Source organism: Octodon degus, unplaced genomic scaffold (genome assembly GCF_000260255.1).
Source record: "Octodon degus isolate 3935 unplaced genomic scaffold, OctDeg1.0 scaffold00126, whole genome shotgun sequence".
Lineage (NCBI taxonomy): Eukaryota > Metazoa > Chordata > Mammalia > Rodentia > Octodontidae > Octodon > Octodon degus.
This window is the reverse complement of record NW_004524702.1, coordinates 7,880,924-7,904,548: the sequence shown is the minus strand read 5'-3', so window position 1 is coordinate 7,904,548 and position 23,625 is coordinate 7,880,924. Positions and strand designations below refer to the sequence as shown.

The following is a 23,625-nucleotide window of genomic DNA, read 5'->3' as shown; positions in this document are numbered from 1 at the left end:
TGTCACTGAACGGTTGGCCATCGTTGGCCTAGACCGGTTTATTAACGAGCTAATGCGCCCTTCTGAGGAATGAACACGGGACTGACCCTGCCTTACTACAGGGGCTTGAGGCTGCAATAACTATTTTTACTCCTTTTCTAACTGAAGGTCCGCGGTGAGAGCATAAATCATCCTAGTGTCACACACTACGCTATTCCCAAATACCAAAGGGGAAATCAGGTATTATGAATTAAGACAGAGTACTGGAGATTACCTGGTGGCTTAGGTGGACTTTTATGTGAGAAACAGCTGGAATTATTCAACCAGTGTCTCTAAAAACAGACAAGCTGTTGAAAGTGGTTCACTTACTGGTCACATTTTTGTGTGTTTGAGTTTAGTGATGTAAAATCAGTTTCATTATTTAGAAAGTGATTTTCACTCCTTTCAAAAAAAATAATAGTAGGGCTGGCAAGATAGCTCAGGGCTCTTAGCACCTGCTTGGCAAGCACAGGGACCTGGGTTCAGTCCCCAGCGTCACATGCTGTGCTGGCCCCACCACAGGTGCACCAAGCCGGCCACCGAGACGGGGCATTGTAGCGCACACCTGTAGGCCCAGCGCTGGGGAGGCTGAAAACGGGGATCACTATGAGTCAGAGCTGTGTAGTGAGACCCTGGACCAAATACAGTAAAAAAAAAAAAGTAATAGTAAATTACCTCATTAGCAGATTTTTTTAAAGAATGTTTTAAATTGATATATAATTTTACAGTCATGGACTACAGTGTAATATTTTAATCCATGGTATTGGTGACTGTCACATCTATCATCTGAAACATAAAACATTCAAAAATACTCAAAGTAGTCATTTAACTGATGTCATTCATGGTTGTCTTACTCTTCTATAGAACTGTAGTTATTTCTGCTAACCAACTACACTCCTCCTTCCAGTTCTCCCCCAGCACCCTTGCCATAGTTCTGCACTCTTTTGTTTTGTTTTGTTTTTTGTGGTGCCAAGAATCAAACTCAGGACCTTGCGCTTGCCAGGCAAGCACTTAATTCCACTGAGCTATCTTCCCAGCCTGTACTCTTCTTTGATATCGACTCTTTAGCTTTCACATATAAATGAGGACATACAGTATTTGATTTTTGTATCTTATTTCATCTAACATATTGTCCTACAGTTTCATCTTTATTCTGCAAATGACAGAATTGTGTTCTCTTTATAGTTCAGTAATATTCTGATCTACATGTTCCGTGTTTTCGTTACCCAGCCCTACCAGGGGTTGATTCTGTACCACAGTGCTGGGAACGGCGCTGTACTGAGTAGTATGCAAGTGTGGGCATCGCTTTGGTTCACTGATTTCCTTTACTTGGAGTATATGTCCAGCGGGGGGGATTAACGGATCGTATGGCAGCTCAATTTTTAGTTAGTTGTTTTGGCTTAGTTTTTGAAACAGGGTCTCGCTATATAGTCTACACTGGCTTGAACTCGTAGCACTCCACCTGCTGCAGCCTCCTGAATGCTGAGATGATGGTGTGAACCACCAGTCCTGGCTCTTGGCTTGTTTGTGGATGTCGGACATTGGACTCAGAGTCTTACTCCTGCGAGGCCAGTGCTGTTCCGCTGAGCTGCGTGCCTGGCCTGCGTCCTGCAGTGCTGTGCTGCTGTACATTCATGCCAACTGTGCCACATCCTCGCCAGCATCAGCTGTCCTTTGCCTTCCTGAGAACGGCCCTTCTGACTGGAGTAACGGCGCATTGCAGTTCTGTTTGCATTTCTGATTATGTTGAGCATTTTTTTCATATACTTGTTGGCCACTTACATATCGTCTTTTAAGAAATGTCTATTCAGGTCATTTGTCCATTTTTTTTTATTTAATTTTTTGTTTTTAATGTTTACATATTTGCAGAACATAGTGATTACATGCATTGTAGGGAATTGTACACACAAACAGCATGACTCAGGTTTTTCTTTATTTTTTTTAATGTATTTGGTACCAGTCCTCACTATGCAGCTCAGATTCATAGTGATCACATCCGGACTGGGTCCTCAGCTCATTTGTCCATTTTTAAATTGGGTCATTTGTGGGGTTTTTTTTTGGCTATTAGGTTGTATTCTTTATTCCAGGTATTAATTCCCTCAATAATTTGCATGTATTTTCTCCATTCTGTAGATTATTTCTTCACTGTTTTTTTGCTTTGATACATAGAAGCATTTTTAATTTGTATATAATTCTATTTATCATTTTTAACATTTATTATTTATTTTTATGTATTTAGTACAGGGTCTCACTATGAGGATTGGACTCATAGTGATCCTCCTGTGTCACGCCTAGTCTCAATTGCCATCTCAGTGTGCCCCGGGGGCAGGGCCGGCACTGCACACCGGACATCGAATCCTGGTCCCTGCATCTGCCTAAGCAGGCACTTTAATCCGCTGAGGTATCTGGCAAGCCCCATTTTGGACTTCTTTGCCCTGCGCTTCAGGGTCATATCCGGAAAATTTTTGTTTAGACGGGTGTCCTGAAGTGTTTCTCTTTATGTTTTCCTGTAGTAGTTTCATAACTTTAAGGTCTTTCATTTGCCTTTGGTAAGTTTTGAGTTAACTTTGTTATGTGATGAGAGAGGACTTCAACATACTTTGAAAAAAATTTCAGATAACTATAAACCTCAAACTCATTAACTTTTTACATATATTTAATTTTTTCTAATGGATGAGCTTTGTGATTGATTTGAAGTGTCATTAACAAACGAAGATCCACTCCCAGGAATATTTCAAGTACAAGGTTAAGAATATGTATAATTCTTAATAAAAGAAATTAAAGCTGCTTGAGGAATGGAAAATTCCCAGAATGGGGCAAGGAAAGTAAAATAAACCAGTAATATCTTTTGATGCTAGAAAAAAGAAGTCTTCAAAGCAGAATGGGGGCATGTGGAATGGATACAGTGTCATCTTTCTGTGACTGTGATGGACATGTCAGTAATGAACTTCCCTGAGGAAAGGCTTATTTGGGCTTATGGTAGCAGGGGCTTTAGTGCATGGTCAGTTGGCTCCTAGCCTGTGGCAAAGTAGAAACCTTGTGGCAGGAGCACATGGTAGAGCAAAGCTGAGCTCCTCAGGGCACTGGGAAGCCAACGAGAAGGGCGGGGGAGGGAGCCCAAGGCTCCAGGGTCTCCTTCAAGGCTTCCCTCAGGGACCTAGGGAGGCTCTGCCACCTCCCAGTAGCATCATGGGCTGGGAACCAAGCCTTCCATGAACAGGCCTTCATGGGACATCCCAGGTCCAGCCTGTAGCAAACTCCAAGAGCAAATTCTGGGACGCTGTAAAGAATAAAATGAAAGTCCTGAGTAGCTACTCATAAAGTATCTGAATTTGTGCCATGTAAATCATTGAAGAAATTAAAGGAGAAGGAATGGCTGTTGAGGGTTAGAATGCCAGTTAATAAATATAGGAATGCTAGGCATAGAAAGACCACCTTAATGATTGTGACAAATGCCACAGCAACAGTTTTTAAAAGCAAGATCCACCTGTGCCTGATAAAATCAATGAGTGGCACAATGAAGAGAAACAGGGTTTTCGTGGTTTCAGAATATCTCTTACAAAACAGTACCCTTATAATGGAGAAACCCAGGCAAATGCTACATCAAGCAGGTACTCCAGGTTAACCAACCTGTGATGATGGGACGTCAACAGAGGTCCCTCCTGATGGTGCACTGAAAGGGGACATCGTCATTTCGGTGGGGCTTTGTACTCCCATTGAGATATATATATATTTTTTTTAAACTGAATTTCACATGCAATTTTGAGATAAACAGAGTTCCTGTGTACCCTTTACCAAATGCCCAAATGCTCCCCTTGGCAACTATGTTGCAAAGCAGTGGTGCAGCATGCCAACCAAGGATTGTAATTGGGATAGTTAGGACGCGGCATTCCCTCACCACAGGGGCCCTCTAGGGACAGCCACACCTCTTTTTTTTTTTTGTTAAACTTTGTTTCACTTTCATATTGCTGAGCTGTAAGAGTCTTCATTTATTCTGGAGCATATGAGGTTTTCTCTACAGTCTGTTAATACAATAAATCAAGCCAATTTTTAAAGAAGTTTTTAAATTGTGGCAAAAATTGACATACTGTTTACCATCCTAACTATTTGCAAGTGTAATCCTGTGGCCTCAAGTCTGTCGTACAGCTGTCACAACCATCTACTTCCTCAACTTATCTTGCAAAATTCAAACTTCTGAGGTTAAACAATTTCCCATTTTCTTTTATGCCTCAGGCCTGGAATATACCATTCTACTTTCTGTCTATATGGATTTGGTTACTCCTGGCACCTCAGATAAGTGGAGTCACACAGTGTTCATCTTGCTGTGACTGGCTTATTTCACTCAGCTCAGTAGCCTCAGGATTCATGCATGTTGTTGGATGTGTCGGAATAGCTGTCCTTTTAAGACTGAAATTCATAGGAAGGGTTTATCTGGTCATCTGCTGACAGACATTTGGGTTGCTTTGGGCTGTTGTAAATAATTCTGCTAGAACATGAGCATATAAATACCTCTTTTAGACCCTGGATACATACCCAGAAGTGGAATTTGTGGTCTTATAGTGTCTAGACCCTTATTTTAACCTCACTCCTCTACTTTTTTTTCAGTCTCCAATGTGGTATTGTTGTCTTTTACAGCTTTAGGTTTCAAAAGTTCTCATCCATATTTAAGTAGCACAGTCATCTCTGTCATTCAGAGCGCATCATGACTACTGAGTGTCCTGGCCAGCTGACCACAACCCCTTTGTTTCAGTCTTGCTACACTTGGCTCATTTTATTCTTCGTAAGTGCGGGAGGTATATATAAACCTTCTAGGCCATGTGCACAGGGACCTGGCTCTTTCCATCAGGCTTCACCTCCCAACAGCACACTCAGGAAAACCCATCCATGGACTTACTTGGCACCACACAAAAGCCCCACCTGTGAGTGCATAAGATAGCATTGGGGGACATCTATAGTAAAGCCCTAACAGCATTGTGTAGTAGAAAGGTGGATACTGAACTTCACTTATGTGGGCCCTATACTATTCTTTTATCCCTTCTGACACAAGCTCCACATAAACACATGTAGTGGGCACGCTCTGCACAGAGATGGAGCCAAGAGTGTAGGCATGTCCCCCTGCACCCTGCGTGTCTCCATGGGCTCAGACTGCTGTAGTACAGAGCCAGGATTGATGGCCTAACCAGAGAGCATTTCTCACCGCGTGGAAGCTGACAAGTTCACAGTCAAGGAGCTGGCAGAGTCGGTGGCCAGCGAAGGTGCTCGGTGTGAATCCTTGCTGTGACCTGCACCACTCTCAGTGGTCCTGGGGAGAAATGGCGAGTGAGGGGTGCAGAAATACAGACAAGAGAGGAGCACTGAGGTCAGGTGCAGCCTTTCTCCTCACGAGAGAAGAGGAACTGCACAGCCAGTGCAGGAGCATTTATACTTCTGACAAAGTTAGTATCACGAGATGCAGGGTTGCCTAGTGACTGGAATTGGCTCAGACAAGGTAGCGTGATTGCTTTAGGCACTTTGGCCTTGTCTTGCCTCCACACGTGACCAATTTCTGGCTTCTGCCACTACCCACAAATCCTCACTTGAAGAGAGGGGGCTGTGCCCTTCCTCTTCTGCTAAAGGCACCAGGCCGGTTGCAGGAGCTCCCGCCGCCTGACCCATCTAAACCTAATTACTGCTCAGAACCTCACCTCCAAACCCATCGCGCTGGGCCGTCAACATGCAGACTGGTGGTGACCCAGTATTCATCCCATAGCAGCACACTCCAGGAATAAAAAGTGCTTTGTAGATAGGGGGCCAGTGAAAGGAGGAGGCAGAGCCAGGAGGAAAGAAAATGGGGAGCTGCACAAAAGAGGAAGCAGGGAAGGGGAATGGGGGGGGAGTCCCAAGGTCAGGTGCTCTTCTCCTCTCTGTCTCTGGACCCAAGCTCTGCTCCCTCCACGACTGCCTGTAGTTCTAGAAGGTCAGGATTATCTGCCAGGGCCCTCCTCTGGCTGTGACAGAAAACAGCCATGATTGGAGAACTTAGTATGCGTTCTGCAGCACTTACTTCTTGGAGGCCTGCGCTCCACAACCCCCTAAGTTCAGTGACCTCTGGCCAAGAATAGAAAAGACCAGATTTCATTCCTGTCATTTTGTTCACCACTCTGTGGACAGGAAAGGGTCATTCCCCAAGTTTCTGCTCCACGCTGTGCCCAGACACCTGCCTCTAACCCTGAGGCTGAGGAACTGCAGGGAGGCACCAGGGCCCACCTCTCGACCCCGTGGAGAGGCAGGGTGCTGCCGTGGGCCTGGAGCTCTGCCCTGCCTCCCACTCTGCCTGGCGGCGGCGGCGGCAAGCCCGTCCTCACTGCAGAGCAGCTAGAGCACCTGGTCTACCCTAAACGCAGCTCCTAGGCAGGTGTGAGTGGGCTCCTCTAGCATTTTTACCGCACGGTAGGATTTACATGACATTTGTCCAGGTTTGAGAGCATACCTGGGAACCTGAAGACGTCACACTTTTTGGTTTTTAAATGTATCTTTCCTGTGTGGTACTCCAGGATGATGCTAAAAATATTTTTAGAGTAACTTAATAACAAAGAAATTGTGACATCTGAGGTTTGTCTTTCTGGTTTGGGTTCAGGAATCAAGAAACAAAAAATGCAAGTAGGCTGGCTTTTCATAGATTATGGTGGCTGATTTATGGCATAGAGCACCACTCTCATCCTGGATCTGAAATCACTCTTCTTCCATGAAGAAATTAACAGTTAAAATACAAAAACACCTAAGACAGTTTCATTACAGATGTGGGTCACGTGATTTTCAGTCTGCCCAAGAACTCCAAGAGGGGCAAGTGACATGATGAGTGATTTGCTAACAAGACAGGAGGACACCATAAATCAGTGACTCTTGACCAGAAGGCACTTGTCCTTCGGGGGGTCAGCGACTGTGCTGGACGCGGTTTTGATTCTCATCTTGGGGAGGAGCTTCTGCTGGCTTCCGTGGGGAGGAGAAGCCAGGTGGCCGCTCAGTATCCTGCAGGGCACAGGACAGCCCTCCCCCACAGCACCTCTGTCTGAGCCCAGATGCCAGCAGTGCTAAGGTTGAAAAGCTCCTCACCCACAAGATGCAGCTGGGGCTGACTGGTAATAGTTCATCTAAATTAGCTCCAAGACAAGCCCATAGGACCTCAGGATTTGGGGAGGTGTTTTTCTCTTTACTTTATTTTAAAGTCATCTCAAAGTTACAGACTGGGTAATTCTCATCTTGGCCCTTGGCGTAAGGGAGGCTTTATGCTGTGTGAAATGAAGTAGAGAAGATGGGGACAGACGCGCGCACTCAGGTCTCGGCCCTTTGAACTGTGCATCGGTTGAGGCGGAGGGCACCGCTGCCTGGCTTCCCACCAGCACTCCACGGTGTGTGCCCAGCCTGGAGTGGGGAGCATCACCCCACCTCGCCCTGCAGTCTCGGGTGACTGGGCCAGCCCAGAGGCTGCTGCCTATGAAATACGGGATCTGATGAGAACATAGGACCCTAGGACCTGGGCGGGCTCGGTGGAGACCTGGGAGCTCAGCAAGGACCTGGGTTTGATTCCCAGCACTACCACTGCAACCCAGAAGCCTAGAAGGTGAACGTCCTCCATGATTCTGGTGATAAATCGGCAAATAGTCTTCCAGTTTTTAAAGGTGTATCTTAACTTTTCATTAAAAATAAAAATGAAATAATTTTATAGCATATTACCATTTTATAACTGTTTACCATACTATCCCGTGGCTGTTCCTTGTTCCCCTATGACAGTGAATCATTAAAATCGGGACAGTGGATGTTAAAATAGGGACTGTAGTATCCACCTCGTCCCCATCAGAGGCATTAGGACAACTCCTAGATTAAAATCTGGGAAGTACATTGAGTTTCTTCGAGGAATGGTATTAGTGTAATAGTAGTATTAGTATAGTACTATAATACCATATATATTGTTAGTATGACATTATAATATAGTACTATGTTAGTGCAATAGTATCATACTCTGTGCCTTCCGAATGGATTTTAACGGTGTTGAATGACAATCACTGTTTAAACATTGAGTCATCAGAAGGCGGTGATTACAGGTTTGGCAACACTGTGTGGTACTCACGCTTCACCTGCGTCTCTTGCGTCCCACAGGCAAATACGTGTATCAGCCCATGACCCCGGTGGAGCAGCTCCCCAGCACAGAGATCCCCGCGAGGCCGCGGGAGCCCCCCCACACCATCCGGATCTCAGTGTCGCTCACCGAGCACTTCCTGAAATTCGCCTCCGTCTTCCAGCCTCCCCTACCCCCCGCCTCCCCTAGGTACTGCACGATTTCAGACCTCTTCCTCGACAACTATCAGGTGAAGTGCATCAACGGGAAGATGTGCTACGTGCAGAAGCAGCCGCCCCCGCACTCCCGCAGGACGAGCCCCGAGGGGGGCTCTGCGCACGACGCCTTCATTCCTCAAGCGAGCAATACGCCAAAAAGAGGCCACTGCTCCTCTCCCTCCAGTTCCGAGGACTCCGGGATCAATGCGATTGGGGCCCACTACGTGGAGTCATGTGACGAGGACACGGAGGGGGGAGCAGAACTGAGCTCGGAGGAAGATTACAGTCCAGAGAGCAGCTGGGAGCCCGACGAGTGCACCCTCCTGTCGCCCTCGCAGTCTGACCTGGAAGTGATTGAAACCATAGAAACCACAGTGTGAGCCCGCCCCCCCAGCCTTGCACTTTTGTCTGACGATCCTTTTCCAATGCTGTTGATCTTTTTCTACCCCTCTGCCAACCATAGCAGTTCGGTGGTCTGGTGAGCATCACCCTTAAATTAGTCTTGTAACTGAGACCTTTTTACTACCAACGGTTTTCTTTTGTATCTTGACTTACTTTCTATGTAGCATCTGGTGTCACGTATTTTGACCCAGCCTTAATTTCACTGGGAACTTTTGAAAGCAGCGAAGTGATGATCACATATCATGGATCAGATGGGGGAGCTACCTAGGGCGAGGCGACCCTACTTCCCTGATAGCCTGTCCTTGGCCGAAGGACTCGGCATCATCTATGTATGCGGGCGGGCAGCACCTCGGTCCTGCCGGCCCCCAGGACGCCGCTCACTGGGGAAACCTGCTGTGTGTGGGCAGTGCTGTTCCTTCCCTTCCTTCTCCTTCCGTCCTGTGCGGGTCGGGACCAGAGCTGCCCCACTCCTGGGAGCTTCGTGGGACAGCGTGGCTCCTGGTGATGGCCGGTGTCTGCCTCAGCCACCACGCCCGAGCGGAGCTAGGCCGGTGGGAGCAGAGAGAGGACTCTCCGGGCATGTCCACGCGCAGGGGCTGCGGGGAGACCCGGTGCCAAAGCTAGCGGCACCCACAGGCTCTGGGAACCCAGGAGACGGGGAGATAGACTTGGCTGGCATTTGAATTGACCTCTTGGTGGGTCCCTCGTTTTCCCTGTTTTTAATTGTTCTTCAAATCTGAGAAAAACATTTAGGAAGTTCTGTAGGTATTGTATTTAGGAGGCAGCCACATATGACATCTTAAAAAATAGTTTTAGTTAGCATGGAAATGCTAAAAGACAGAAGTCCTATAGGAATTAGGAATGAATCTAATAGGTTTGATTAATTCTGCTTCATTTGGTTGTATGAAGCATTAGAATGGCTTTAGGTGAGAAATGGATTAGAATTCAATATGATGCATGGATTTTTTATGCAAATGCAAAAGCAGTTGAAATAGTTCACTGCTAAGTCAGGAGCAAATATTTTGTGTAATATTCACTTCACTGATATTCATGATTCATTGTATATGTTCTCTTTCACATGCACAAAATCATGAATAATCTTTTAGTTAGCTCTTTTCAGAAATTCACTCCTACTCTCCATTTGTGCCATGTCAATTGGTTATCTGCCATTTCTCCAAATCTTCTATACACGAAGCAGAGTTAAGAATCTTAAATATGGTGTGATGAAATGAGAACCACTGAATTGGAGGGAAACACTCCCTATATCCTAGCTACGTGCAAGCCTGCTCCTTGGCATAGCCTGCGCTCTGTCAGCATTATGACGTCTCCTCTGAGTTTGTGGCTGAGGAAAGAGGCTCGTGGCTTTCTTCCCTGAAGCCTTCAGGATTAGGTTTAGGTCCCCAAAACATCCACAGAGATTTGAAAGCACAGTATGGGTTTTCCTTTGAAAACAGTGTTAGTCAAAACTTTCTGTGCTTGATGAGAAAGCAGCTTCAGGTTCCCATTGACTGAAATTTAAAGATGCAACAAGTCAAACCAAGGAGGCGCTCCAGAACAGTGAGGCAGAGAGGGTAGATGCATGTGGGCAGGAAACTGACAGCTTGTCCTTGCCCCCCTGGTCCTGGTGGCCTGGGGATGTCTGACGAGTGTTGGTGGAGGTTTTTGGTGCCTCCCTTGAGAAAGGAGCCAGAGGAAGGCAGGGAGGGAAGCCTGATGCTGCCAGCCATACATCTGTCTTACGTGCTCCAGCGTGCTCACTGGGCAAGCCCTTTGAGTCCCCTGGGGACTGGGCAGGGCGCAGTGGGTGACTTCTCTACGCCATTGCCACTGGTACTCTGTTATGGGCCCACAGCCACACCGGTTAGACTAATCAGAGCCAACAGGGAGGTCTCTGAGCTGTGGGACCCATGCTCACGGCACCACGGCTATGAAGCTTCGCGTGCAGCAGGGCTGGGCCCTTTCCCAGTAATATTGGTGACTTTTGTCTAAGTTCCTGTTTTTTAACCTCTTGAACTGCCACTCAGATTAGCCACAGTTTTAATGGAATTTTTCGATTTAATAATGGTTGATAACCACTTTAAATATTTGCACAATCTCTTTATAATTAACTCACTAAGCTTCACTTAATATTTTATAGAATTGGAGACATTCCATTGGGTTCTAAATATTAGATACTCCTGGATATCAAAACAGCCTTTTCTAAATAAGCACAAGAATTCTTTTTGCCCTAACACCGTTAATACTAATAATTCTCTGAAATATGATTGAACTGGACTTGTTTATGCTTGCTTTCTGAAATCAACTAAGGATATAAAAATATGTACTTTAAACCTAAATGCTAGGCCTATTCTCTTCCATATTGTATGAAAAAATCTCTATAATCCTGATATTATATTGCTACTTTACATAAGCATATTTATAGACACCTTAGAAATACTTAGAGTACAGTGTATACTATAGACATTAAGCACAGTCATGTTAAATAGGCTTTGGATTAATAGCTGTCCAGTGAGACATGATCGCTTGGGCCTGGATCGCCCACAAGGAGCACACAGCAGGCCTTGTGGATGGTGACCTGCCCTCTCGGGCTCGCGTGGACCCCAGCACGGGTGCCTTTTAGGAAGCTGGCAGAAAGGCATTAGATAGAAACGGACTTCTTCCCAACAGGGAACTTAGCTTTCTTATCTAACCAGAATCTTAGAATTTAAATTTCAAAACTGCTTTTGTGATTTTAACCATTTGGTACCATAAGGCTTTAGTATCAAATCTAGGTATTTTTACATTATAATTTTTAAGGTATCAAAGAGGAATTTGAGACAATATTTAAAAATTGACTTGCATTTCAAAGTAATACAAGACAAAACAAGCCCAGAACAAAACCACATAGTTGTTTCCTGATATATTTTGGATCTCAATTAAGGTCTGTATCTTGGGAATGGTAGCTGCGTTTCTTAATCTCTTCTTCCTGGTCTATTTGAAACCTGACAGTTCTTTTCAGACTGATCATAACACTTTTTATACAAATTTAAGTCTATTTGGAGACAAGGATGCAACCCAATACTTTACAAAGCTGTCAAAATAAGGAAAAAAGGCACAAGTTGAATGAAGTAGTACTTTTTCTTTTTTGTTCCGAATGCCTTCAGGGCAGGTTTGGCTGGCTGGAGTTGTGGGGACCGAACCCCAGCAACCTGAGCCTGACTGCTTTGTTGAAGCAGCCACTTAAAGAACTGAGCTATGGGGCCAGCCCCCTGAAGTAATATTTATACAGTTAAAATTTGATCATTCCCAATATATCCTGATTGCAAAATTTTCCTATCACTTTTGTTCCCCTTGCCCGGTGGAGGTGTGAACAGGAAGTGGAAGCGGGAGGAGACCGCGTGGCTCTAGGCTGGGAGAGCACGCTGCGCTTCCTGCACTGTGATCAGAGATGTCAGCTTGCCTCAGGTCCAAACACTGCAAGGGCACTTGTTAAAATTCCCCATTTGAAAATGCTGCCACCGTCCCTTGTGGTGACTGTGGTAATGGCATGGTGTTTCAGCCCACACTGGAGCCATCTGCCATCGATGGAGGTGTTGAGGTAAGCAGGCCCCTTTCCTGCGGCTGCAGCCCGCTGGAAGCTTGAGCGCGGAGCTTGGTGTTCAGACCCTGTGTGAGGCTGTTCATACCTTGCAGTACTCACTTCTGTGCTATTTTTTAAAAACTGTGTTATAAGTTTTAAGCACAATGTTGACTCTTCTGTAATTTCCTAAAATTCTGTTTTCCGGAGACAGTTCAACTTTCTTTTCACGTGTAATACTAAAATACTGCCGTGTAAAATAAATGTAATTTTCTTTTATATCAGAACAGATCTGCTTTGGAGATTGAAACCCCCATCAGGAGATTTGCGTCAGATTTAAACAACTTGGTATAAGCTAAAAAACAAAAACCCATGACAGGCACTCACTGTGTGCTAAGAAACAAGCATCTGTGTTCATTGTCCCACATGAACTCACGAAGTGCAGGCAGATGTAATCCATGAGTGGGCACGGCTGCCTTTCACAAACCCCACAACCCTAGTAACTGCTGGCTGCATTAGGTTTGCACTGAATAAGCAGACTCCCCCACAAGCTGCATGTATCTCACACAAGCCATCGCAGCCGTAGCCCCGCAAGCCGTGGAGTTCTCGGGGGTCACTTGGGTCATCAAGGCGCAGTGTGCAGCCTCGCCATGGGATGGTGGGGTCCAGATGCTTTTGTTGAGCACACCCAGACAGGAACGGAGCCTGGGCCCAGCTGCTGTGACCAGCCCCGAGACTGGTAGATAGTGATTAGTAGCAATGTCCCCATTCATGCCATCAGTGCTTAGGGCCCCACAGTAGCCTCTGCTTCCTGCGCTAGGCTGCCTGGGGCAGGGCTTGTCATTTGAGTTAGATTTGCACCCAGAACTGAGTTGAGGTGCCCCCCGTGCTGTGTCCTTTGCCTACGTTACTATGTTGTCCCCAAGCCAGCAAACACCTTGCCACAGCCTGGTGACTCCTTTCTCAACGCCCCTTTTCTAGGCACCGCACACCTTCCTCGCACGTGCTCGCACGTGCTCACACGCGCTTACTGGCGCACAGCGGTGTCTGCAGAGCCCTGTCTGGACCAGGCTGCCGCTCCTGTGTTACTCGCACCTCCACTATCTCTAGGCCTGCTCTCTCTGCCTCACGGAGATAACTTGTCTTCTGAAGTGACTCCTGCTGGCAGCTAATCCCATCTACCACATGCATTCTACTAATTTAATTCCACTTAATTGTATTGCGATGTCTGGAAGGCATCTTACTGTAGCCGCTTGCAAATGCTGACTACACACCCTTTAATTTTGTGATGGACTCTACTTTGGCTTCTCAGACTCATTACAGCTCCATCATCAGGAACGCCCTTAACCCTTGCTGTCGCCCCCAGCCAGTGCTCAGCGGAGGGACCAAGGGGACTCAGTCTTGCTGCAACAGGACATGAGGCGAGGCAGTTAGAGGTCAGGTGCAGTTTTTCTGAGCCAGAGAGATAAAAGAAGTTTTTGGTTTTTCCTTTTTTTTTTTTTTTCTGGAACTGGGGATTGAACTCAGGCCCTTGTGCAAGCGCCTTATTCTACTGAGCCATCTCTCCCGCCCCTGATAAAAGTAAAAAGGCTAAGTAAATATGCCATGACATTGTTTGATTTTTGAGCTTTCTAAAATGTATACATACTACTTTTATAACCTCCTTGACCTTGGGTGCGGGAGGAAGCCGGTTTCTGGAGTCTGGGTGCAAGTGGAGTGAGCAGGCCAGTGTGTCCTGGCCAGAGCCAGCTGCCGCCAAGGACTGGTCCCCGCCCAGTGCCCCGAACACGGCTGGGACTTTGGGGGCCAGGGAGGTCTTCCTGGCTGCCTCAGCCCTCAGCTTGAGACTCCCTGTGAATCCGGAGATGGGAGATGAGACAGGGCCTTCTGGGGGACATCTAAGCCCTGTGTGACCCCTAGCCTGTCACCTGGCATAAAGCTCCAAATGATTCCTCCAGGATAGAGATCTGGAGCTTCCCTGCAAGACGACAACAGCATCATAAACACATGAAAGATGGCAGCCTGTGGTCAGGAGCATTTACAAAGCATATCTCCAGGGGCAGCTTCTAGGTCATAGCCAGTGACTGCGTGGGAGCAGGCACAGTAGCACTGAGTCACATCAGCCTGCTGACACCCAGCGCCCCACCCCCGCAGTCAGATCTGCTGCTGCTGCCCTCACCTGTCTATGCAACACAAGGTGAGGCTGACACCTCCCACGCCTAGCTATGGGGGGACAGTGAGGGCCCCCAGTTCAGCTCAGCCCCCAGTGCTGCCAGCTAGTGCTGGCCCCAGATTGGAAAGCTTTGTGGGATCTGGGCTCAGACCTGAGTGCTCACAGTCAGCTCCCATCTTACCTTCTGCCCTGCTGGGGCCCTTGACACCAGCTGCTCCTCTGTCACCCACCATCAGTCCCCACTGAGGCCAGGCTGCTCCGGAGGGTGGGGCCCAATTGCCCTGCAGAGGGCATTCACAGGCTCTGTGAAGTAGATGGAGGGCTGAGCTGCTACCCTCTCACTTAGCAGTGTGTCAACAGTGATCGACATTCAGAAAGCCACTGTAGCCACATCCGATTGTCTGCAGGATCAGAGCTCCCAGCGGGGTCAGTTCTACCCCACAAGGACTTGGTTTCTTCCTGTAACCCCTCAGAGGCCACGAATCCCTGGAGCTGCCCTGCATTCCCTGATCGCCTGTCTGGGCCCTCCGTTTGGTCTGCCCTAAGCCAGCCACTCAGAGGACCCGCATGCTGACGAGATAAGCAGGTGCACCACGTCCAGGTGGAGGTGATGGCGGTTTGCGGGTATTGAAGGTGAAGGCCAATTCAAGCTTCTAGAGGTCAGAAGGGGTGAACTATGAGGTCCCCCTGGTTGCTGCGGGTGGGATGTGGTTTCCCAAGATTATTAAAATCAAATCCTGATCTTTCAGATGTACACCTAGCAGAATTCTGAGAACAGGTATCAGGAATGGGGCTGAGGCTGCTGGCTTCTGTGTTAGGGGAGCCTCAGTGGGTTCTTTGGGAGCTTTTGCATGGCATTTCCCCAGCCCACCAGCAGCTTAGCAGCCAGGCCCTGGCACCTACTACACCTGGCTGGGGTAGGGACGGGGGAGATGCTGCTGGAGCCTCACATGTGCAGCCTTGCTCAGGAAAGAGTAGTAGGAAGTCATGTGCAAACCACTTCCATCTCGCTCATACCACTGAAGATATGAACATCCGTGCATTTGAGCAAAAATGTACTAGGTGCTGGGCATGGTGGCACACTCCTGTAGGTCCTGTGCGCTGAGAAGCTGAGCCAGGAAGACCAGAAGTTGGCACCTACCCTGAGCAACTTGGCAAGACTCTTTCTCACAGAAGGGGTATCTGGGGAGTAGCTCAGTGTGAAGGCTCTGGGTTCAGCCCCCAATACCCCCATTCCCCAAAAGGTACAATGTATACCTGCCCTTGACCCTGCAAAATCATTCTCAGTGTTATAGCTCACAGAAACACATGCAAATGGTCAGCAACAACAACCAGCAAGAAGGGCAAATGGTAGCGCCCGCCCTGGAGTAATCCCAGTGCCCACTGCAGTGGAAGAGTTACAGTGTCGTCATGCAACCAAATGCTGTTCCACAGTGGGAATGCATAGCAGGGCACACAGCGTGATGTTGGGTGGAGACACTTTTTTTTTTTCAGTGGAACTGGGGATTGAACTCGGGCCCTTGCGCTTGCCAAGCAACAGGGGTGGAGACATTTTGAAGAGTATGTGGTATATTATTCCATTGATAAGACATTTAGAACATGCAAAATTCTGCCTGCTGTTAGAGGACTGCAGGATATTGTTGAACCTGGAGGGATGAATGGAGAATTTGGGGGATGTCTGAGTGCAGGTCATTTCTATGTGCCTGTCCTGGGGACTGGTCATACACGTGTTTGCACTGTGAACGAGCCAGCTGGCCCTGTGGTTTTCCAATAATGCTGGCCACAAAAAGTTACTTGGAAAAGACAGTGACTTTAAGGATGCAGGCCCTTGCTCTTTTTCAAGTAGACCCCACATCTTGGCATTCAGTGAGTATAGGCTGCTGGGGGCACAGGAGTGAACCAAACCACCTGCCCTCTGGCCGACACATGCCCTCAGCACAGCTGCAGGGGGCACCCTTGGGCAAGTGGATGAGGCAAGAGGCAAGCTGCCCCCCACCTGGGGCTGGCTTCCTGGAGGTAGGGAAGGAGCAGGGACCGAGTAGTGGCCCTGGATGCCCAGGAAGGAGGGACTGCTGGCGTGAAGATGTTTGCAGCACCTCTGAGCCAGGGCTGCCCGAGGTGCAAGGCAGGAGGGGGTGGGGCTCAGCAGGTCAGACTCCTGTGACCCTGCTGTCTGAGGGTGACACTGAGGGAGGCCATTCCTGCTGTCCCAGCCCAGGCGCATGATTCTGCAGCTGTACCTTTGGGAAAACATTTTAAGCAGCAAAGCTGAGTGGAAAGATAGTGCTTCTAAAAGGATGCCCATAGCTCTGAATTATTTATTTGCTAAGCATTCATCATTGACGAGGCCCCGGTTGATTTTCCTCTTCCACAGACTTCTTCCCACCCGTCACTAGGGCAGGCTCTGGGTGGTCACAGGTGACCTTTGCATGGCATTTCCCCACACTGTGCTCTGCTCTGGATGGAGCTATGCAGAGGGACCAGCATGGGGTTGTCAGCAGGAAGCAGCTCATGCAGGGGTTTTGGTGGGGGCCCCAACTCCGCTCCCTACAATGCTAGCTGAAGGAGGAGGGATTTGCTCCACCCCCTTCTATAAGAACACCACTGTCCTGGGACAAGACAGAGCAAAGTTGGTGGTGTGGCTTCTGAGGTCCTGAGGCATTGTGTGCAGGTGCTCCCCAGGGATGGGCTCCACTCGGCCTGCTGCCCGCCTCCTGTCACACCCTCAGCTGGGACAAACCTGACCTCTTTTACTAGCTTTTCTGCTGCCGCCCAGGCCCTCCCTCCCCTTTACTGCCATATCCTATCTCTGTCCATCCCATGTGTCTTGGCCTTGCTTCCGGGGCTCCACGCTTCTTGCTTGAGCCCAGTGTTCCTGTCTTCTCCATGGCCTGGGCCCCAGGACAGGGCCGCCCCTGGTGGGACAGGTGTGGGTGGCAGAGCTAGCACCTGCAGAGCCCTGAGCTTCCCTGGACTGTGGAATTCACTGACCCAGCAGTGAAGCCACTGCTCCCTTGCTGCGAGGATCTGCTCCGATTTCTGAGCAGTCTGCAGTGGTGACTAACGGAGCTCTGCAGAAACAAGGTGGCAGGGTCAAAACGACAAAGGTGAAGCACCACACAGGCCTCGCCCTTCCCTGCACTCCTTCATGCAGCCTTCGTGCCCTGGCACGTCTGTGGTTATTCCTCACTGAGGAGAGGCTGCATCTGACCTGAGCACTGCTGCTTCCTGGCAGGACCCAGAGGGGACCACCAGTCGCCTGCCAACGACCCCTCCCCTTGCTGGACAGCTCTGCACCTTGAATAATGACTGGGGCCAGCACTTTTTCAGGATGTCACACTGATCCAGGGGCTGGGAAAGGCCTTCAGTGACCAAGGGAGTGTCCTCTCAGCACGGCCACAGCCAGCACCCGCCTTGCCTGCCAGCCCTTCTGGGGGCCTCCGGCTTCCCCCAGGTGTGTTACAGACTGCAGCCCGCCCCCTCCAGGTGTGCTCTGTGGCTCCTCTCACCTGCTGCCAGCATCATCCCAGGCACCCCGGTTTCTTTCTGGCTCCACCTCTGCAGGGTAGTGGGAGGGAGCCTTGTCCTTACTAGATGTGGTCAACCTGCAGGAGCAGACACTGTGCCGGTCAGGACTTCACTGTGTCTGTCCCCAGGCAAAACTTGAGTCAGATACTCCTAAACTCTGCCCACAACTCACCAGTTGTGAGGCCTTGCGCCCAGTGCTCCAGCAGGATGAACAGGATGGGACAATAGCAGCTATCCCCAGGCTGCGAGGGAGAAAGGAACAGGGGCCTGCAGATGAGGCTGCTCAGGAACAGGATGGTAAGGCCAGGCCAGGCGCATCCTTTTCCGCAGAAGTCGGCAGGCGGGCAGGACCAAAGACAGCAGGGATTCTTAGCTCAGAGCAGCTTCCGCCCTTGCCCCAGTATGGCGCGGCCATCCCACTGGTGCCACACAGCTCTCCTGCACACCTACAACCCAGAACCAGGTGCTGAGGAAGCCTGGGCCAGCTGCAGTCCCTGCTAGAGCCCCTTGGACCGCGAGCCCCAAGACACTCAGGAAGCTCTGAGAGTCCCGAGCCCGAAAGGAACCCGTGTGACACCCCTCTGGCTGGAGCAACTTTTTAAGGCATCGGTAGCTTGGTCCCTGGTCACTATGAGGACAGACACCACAGCGTGGAGAAAGGCAACCTGGCGCCAGACTGCATGCTGTGCTTTTCAATAACTCCCTGAGTTAAAGATGAGCAGATACTTATAAACGTGGGCCTCAGCGCCTTGTCCCGCTTTAACAAGGCATCTTGACAGGGTACCTTATGGAGAAGAGACACTTGGTTTCTCAGTTCTGGAGGCTGGGGAGTCAGAGGTCGAGTTGCTAGCAGGTGTGGGGGCCACTGGGGGCTGCTCTTTGCTTGCGAGGTGGTGCTTCACCTGCACCCTGGAGAGGGGGACCGCTGGCCTAGGGCAGAGCCTCTTTCATACAGGTCTCGCTTCCACTTGCTGCCACTCATGAGGCGGGGCCCACGTGGCCTAGTCACCTTTTAAAAGTGTCACCTCTTCACACCATCACATTGGGCACTGTTTGAGCACCTGTGTCTTAGAGGGGCCACCTCAAACCACAGCAACACAGACCACGGGGCCACTTTACACTGCCTGCAGAAAAGTGATGCGCCTCTGAAGAGGGGTTGTGAGAAGTATTAGGGTCTGATTTTGTTCTGCCTGGCAGCACAGGGGATCCAGCTGAGGGCTTTGAGCACACTAGGCATGCGCTCCACCACTGAGCCACACCTGCGGCCCTAGTTTTAATATACAAAGAACTCTCCCTCCAGATTAAATGTAAAAAGACAGATGGGAAAGAGGCCATGAAGAGTGGCACCTGGTCACAGTGCCCTTGTGAAAAGCCATGCACGGATCCTACTGTGAGGCACCCAGGGAACAAAGTGACACAGAGGAGTGCAGACATGAGCGGAGCCACGGACGGAGGGCATGAAACAATCAGAAGTATTTTTTTTTTCTCAGAATGCCTTCAGGGCAGATTTGGCTGACTTGAGTTGTGGGGATCGGACCACAGCAACCTGAGCCTGCTTTGTTGAACAGCCACTTAAAGAGCTGAGCTAAGGGGCAGGCCCCCTCAGGAGCATTTTTAAATGATAAGACTATAAAAATAAGTGTTGGGGCTGGGGATGTAGACCAGTGGCCAAAGCACCTGCCTGGCAAGCATAAGGTCCTGAGTTCAATCCCTGGTACCTCCCAATAAATAACAAGTGTTGACAGCACTCTGGGGGTGTTTTCTGCTTCAAATGTGCACCCACATTTTAAGTGTCAGTGGAGGGGGCTGTGTTGGTCACTGTGTCCACAGGAGCCCTCAGGGACACCTGAGCAGAACAGAAACACACAAAAGGGGTGGGGCCGCGGCACCTGGAGGCGGTTATTTCCACAATGCCAGCCCCTCTAATAGTCACTGCCACCAGCTACAGTGAGCCAGGTTACGAGGGTCACTGCTTTTTCTGGCCAAGCCAAATGCCTTCCCTTCTCCCCTCTGCTGATTCTGTCCAGGGAATCTATTCCCCCACTCTAGGAACAGGTGTCCACCCTCCCTGTGTGGAATCTCCCATTCCTGGGCCTCTCTGTCAACGCCAAGGGCCAGCACGTGGCCTAGAAACAGCACAGGAGCTGCCTGCTCCACCTTCTGAGCCTAGCTCCCACCTGGTCTGACGCCAGGGTGCCCCTAATCCCCCGCCCCGACAGTGTCCACAGCTGTGTCAGCGGAACAAGGTGTGTGCTGATTCTAAAGAAACTCGCAGGTAGGAGTCTTTGCCCCTAAGGAGCTGCTAGGGCATGGACTAAGGGCCAGAAGCGGGGACCAACAGGCTGCAGGTGGCAGGGACCAGGGCTCTCCGCCCAGCCTGCCAGGCCCAGGGCCAGGGCAGGGCAGCCCAGCACTCGAGGGGGCTGCTCCTCCACCCTCAGAGGAGCTGAGTGCCCCCCCCCCCCAGCACAGTCCTCCTCAGGAAGGCACTGCCGTACAGGTGTGTGTGCGCACTGGCACGGCCAACATCTGTCAGCTCACGGATTGATCCTTCGCAGTGAGAACACGTGAAAGCAAGGTCCACAGCAACTCCAAACACATTTCGCTATCAATCACGCCCAGTATGATGCACACAGATCCCTCCAGCTCTCCCCTGCTCACTGCAAGCTGTGTCCTCTCCCCTCATCTCTCCAGTGCACCCCCCACCCCAGCTTCTGGTAGGCACCATTTCAGGCTGACTGCATGCTCCGCACACCAGTGAACACTCAGCGTTTGCCTCTTACTTGGTTTATTTCATTTACCCTAACAGCCATCAGTTCTCCCAGGCCCTAACGTAAATCCCTTATCTTTAAAGGCTGAGTAGTTTTCCATTATGCATGCACATTTTCTTCAAATGCTAACGGCTTTACCTTGGGTGCATAAATTATCTATGCTGTTACTCGATCCTTCCCTGCACACCGGCCTCCTTGACCCTACAATGACACCATTTTATGCTGTCCACCCCTCTGCCATAGTCCTCTGGGCTACACAAGGAAGAAGGGGAGCCACGGAGCTACACACTGACGACATCGAGCTCCCTTGGCCTTAACTGTAGGCAGAGACCTTTCCAATACTTGCCTTAGCAAGGGGGGCAGCACGGCAGTCACAGTTCTGAGTCCAAACCGTACTCTGCCACTTCTGGTTTCTCAGCATCTCTTCTGTCCCCAGGACTGACTCCCGGGTAGCTGTGATGGGCACCACTGATCACTCAGTGCTGGGCCACAGCCTCGAGGTGTGAGCAGAAGTGCCCTGCGCCGGCAGACACTGCACAGAGAAAGCGAGCCTTTCCCAGCATTCCCCACGGCCTCATTAGCTTCTTCCGCCTCACAGCTGTATTCTATAAAGAAAGCCAGGCTTGGGAGGGTAGGCGGCTTGCGCAGGATGGCAGAATCAGGGTCTATTTTCTATCAAAAGTCACTCTGCCCCTATGTAGCTCACCCATCTGTTTCCCATGGGTGTGGTTAGCGCCTGGCCCTGGGTGCTGCACCTTCCGGTGGGGACTCATGAAATGTGCGGGTACCTGGGTGTGGTGCTTTCCAGGCTCCTGCCTCAGAGATGTGTGATGTCCTGGGGACAGAGTGGTCTGGGCTCTGCTCCTTGGCAGTCTGGCCCTGTCACAGGATCACTGAGGGGCGGGACACTGAACAGGGCCGGCCCTGGAGCTGCTCATCTGAGGACAGAGCAGCCAACCTGGAGGTAAGATCCTCACTTGGTGCTAACACAACCCAAAGGTAACAACAGGGCTCGAAGCATCTTTGTGACCTGACAGGCAGAGACCTGGGCGGCCAGCCAGCAGGCCTGCAGAGCTCAGACACAGCTGTTTATTGTCAGGAAGGACAAGGCTCTCCCCTGTGTGACCATACACACAGCATCGGGCTGACCCTGTGACACGGACACTGACAATGACACTGAGGCCCGGCCCACGCTGCCCCCCCAGTGGTGTCCCTCAGGTACCCACCCAGAACATATGGAGGGAGCCCTGGCCACCTGCTAGGCTTCCCTGGGAACAGAAAGAGTCCCCAGGGCAATGTCCTTCCTAAAGAGCTGGAGGCATGTGGTTCCAAGGAGAAAACCCAGCCTGTCCCATGGGCCGAAGACACTCAGGAAGAGGCAGGAGACTGCCCAGGGGGTCGCCACGGAGGAGGGGCATGGGACATGGGACACCTGCTCAGGGCAGGGGAGGCCTCCTCAGTCCTCTGTCACGGGAGGGGGGGTAAGCTGCAGCTGGAAGTTCTCATTCTGGAAGACGCTGGTGAAAGCAGGGCTACTCTGGGAGCTGCTGAATGGCCGGTAGCTGTCGCTGCTGCGGTTCTGGGAGAGTTCTGTGAGGAGTGCCAGCTGCAAAGGACACGCGTGTCAGGCAGGCTGTGGGAAGCAAGACCCGGGAACCTGCAGGGCGAGTGCCCCTTGCTATGTTCCTGGTTCTGACCACTCTCTTGCAACCTGGATGGCTCCAAATGGTACAATGCTGAGCCCCCTTCTGAACTCAGGCTCTTGCATCTCTGAGTGAGCCCACCACCGAGGGCCAGCTGTGCCCTCATCCTGTCAGTGCCGCTGTTCTGCAGGACCTGTCCCAGGAAGAGTGGGGTGCAGCCAGGCTCGGTCCTCAGTTGCTGTCCCTTCTGCTAAGGAGGCTTTGTATAGCTAGGCCTGGAGCCTAGCTGCATGTGGTAGTGCACACCTATAATCCCAGCACACTAGGAGGCTGAGGCAGGAGGATCACAAGCTCAAGTCCAGCCCGAGGAGACCTCTCTCAAAATAAAAGAAGGGCTGATAGAGCTTGGTAAGAAGGCCGTGGGTTTAATCCCAGCACAGGAGAAATAAAAGCTGGGCACCTGCCTGTCTGGCCCGATGGTGAGAAGAGATGCATTCCATCCAGGTGCCTAAGTGTCTACAGCTGCCTCTCCATCCATTAGCTGAGGGATCACCCCGACCCCCAGCTGGCCTGCAGAGGACTCGGGCCAGCATGCCCCATCCAACGCTCCCAGGAGCCTGTCAGCCTGGGGGCCCATCACACTCAGCCTGGGCAGCTCTGCCAGGTGTCCTCTCAGCACCTTGCACAAGGGCTGTTTCTAACCCTCCACACTCGCCCGCCAGACAGATCCTGGGGTCCTGAGCTGCAAAGTCACTACCCTAGGTCCCCTGCAGAGAGCTGCAGTGTGTGATTCAGACTCAGATCTGTGGGCAGTTCCCCCTTGGCTATGCCACCCACTGCTGGCCTTGTCTGCAGCTGTCTGTCACCTGTGCCCTGCCCACCAGCTGTTTCCTGCCCTCCGCAGTGGGCCTTCTGTCACACAGGCAATGACCCATTTGTCACTCCTGCTGCAAACAAAACCCATGGCTGTGGTAACTAGAACCATCTGAGGACCCCTAAGTGCCAATATGTAAAAGTACTGCAGTCCTAGGACCTGGCTCAGTGCCGCGGTGTTCTCTAAGATCCACACTCCGCACCTGGTGGTCACACAGCCATGGCTCCACGAAAGGCCTGCTGTACCACCCCCCTTCTCCCATAACCTCCCACTAGTGCCAGCTGGGGAAGCACTGTGTGTGTGTATAATGGGAGGGAGGGGGGGGAGAGAGAGAGAGAGAGAGAGAG

At 50.4% G+C, this 23,625-nt stretch overlaps 2 protein-coding genes across 2 annotated transcripts in view; one reads left to right on the top strand and one right to left on the bottom strand.

Annotated features, from left to right (window-relative positions):
- The window catches only part of CUNH3orf70 (chromosome unknown C3orf70 homolog), a 25,777-nt gene extending 13,901 nt beyond the window's left edge, over positions 1–11,876 (top strand). Inside the window, exon 3 of the mRNA XM_023700780.1 lies at positions 8,155–11,876. Within this exon, the coding sequence (XP_023556548.1) occupies positions 8,175–8,711 (537 nt within the window). The 5' untranslated portion in view covers positions 8,155–8,174 and the 3' untranslated portion in view covers positions 8,712–11,876. The remainder of the gene's footprint in view (positions 1–8,154) is intronic.
- A 9,960-nt stretch (positions 11,877–21,836) lies between these two features.
- Positions 21,837–23,625, bottom strand: part of Vps8 (VPS8, CORVET complex subunit) — a 241,770-nt gene continuing 239,981 nt past the window's right edge. The window contains 1 exon segment of the mRNA XM_023700650.1: positions 21,837–22,367. Coding sequence (XP_023556418.1) covers positions 22,218–22,367 — 150 coding nt within the window. The 3' untranslated portion in view covers positions 21,837–22,217.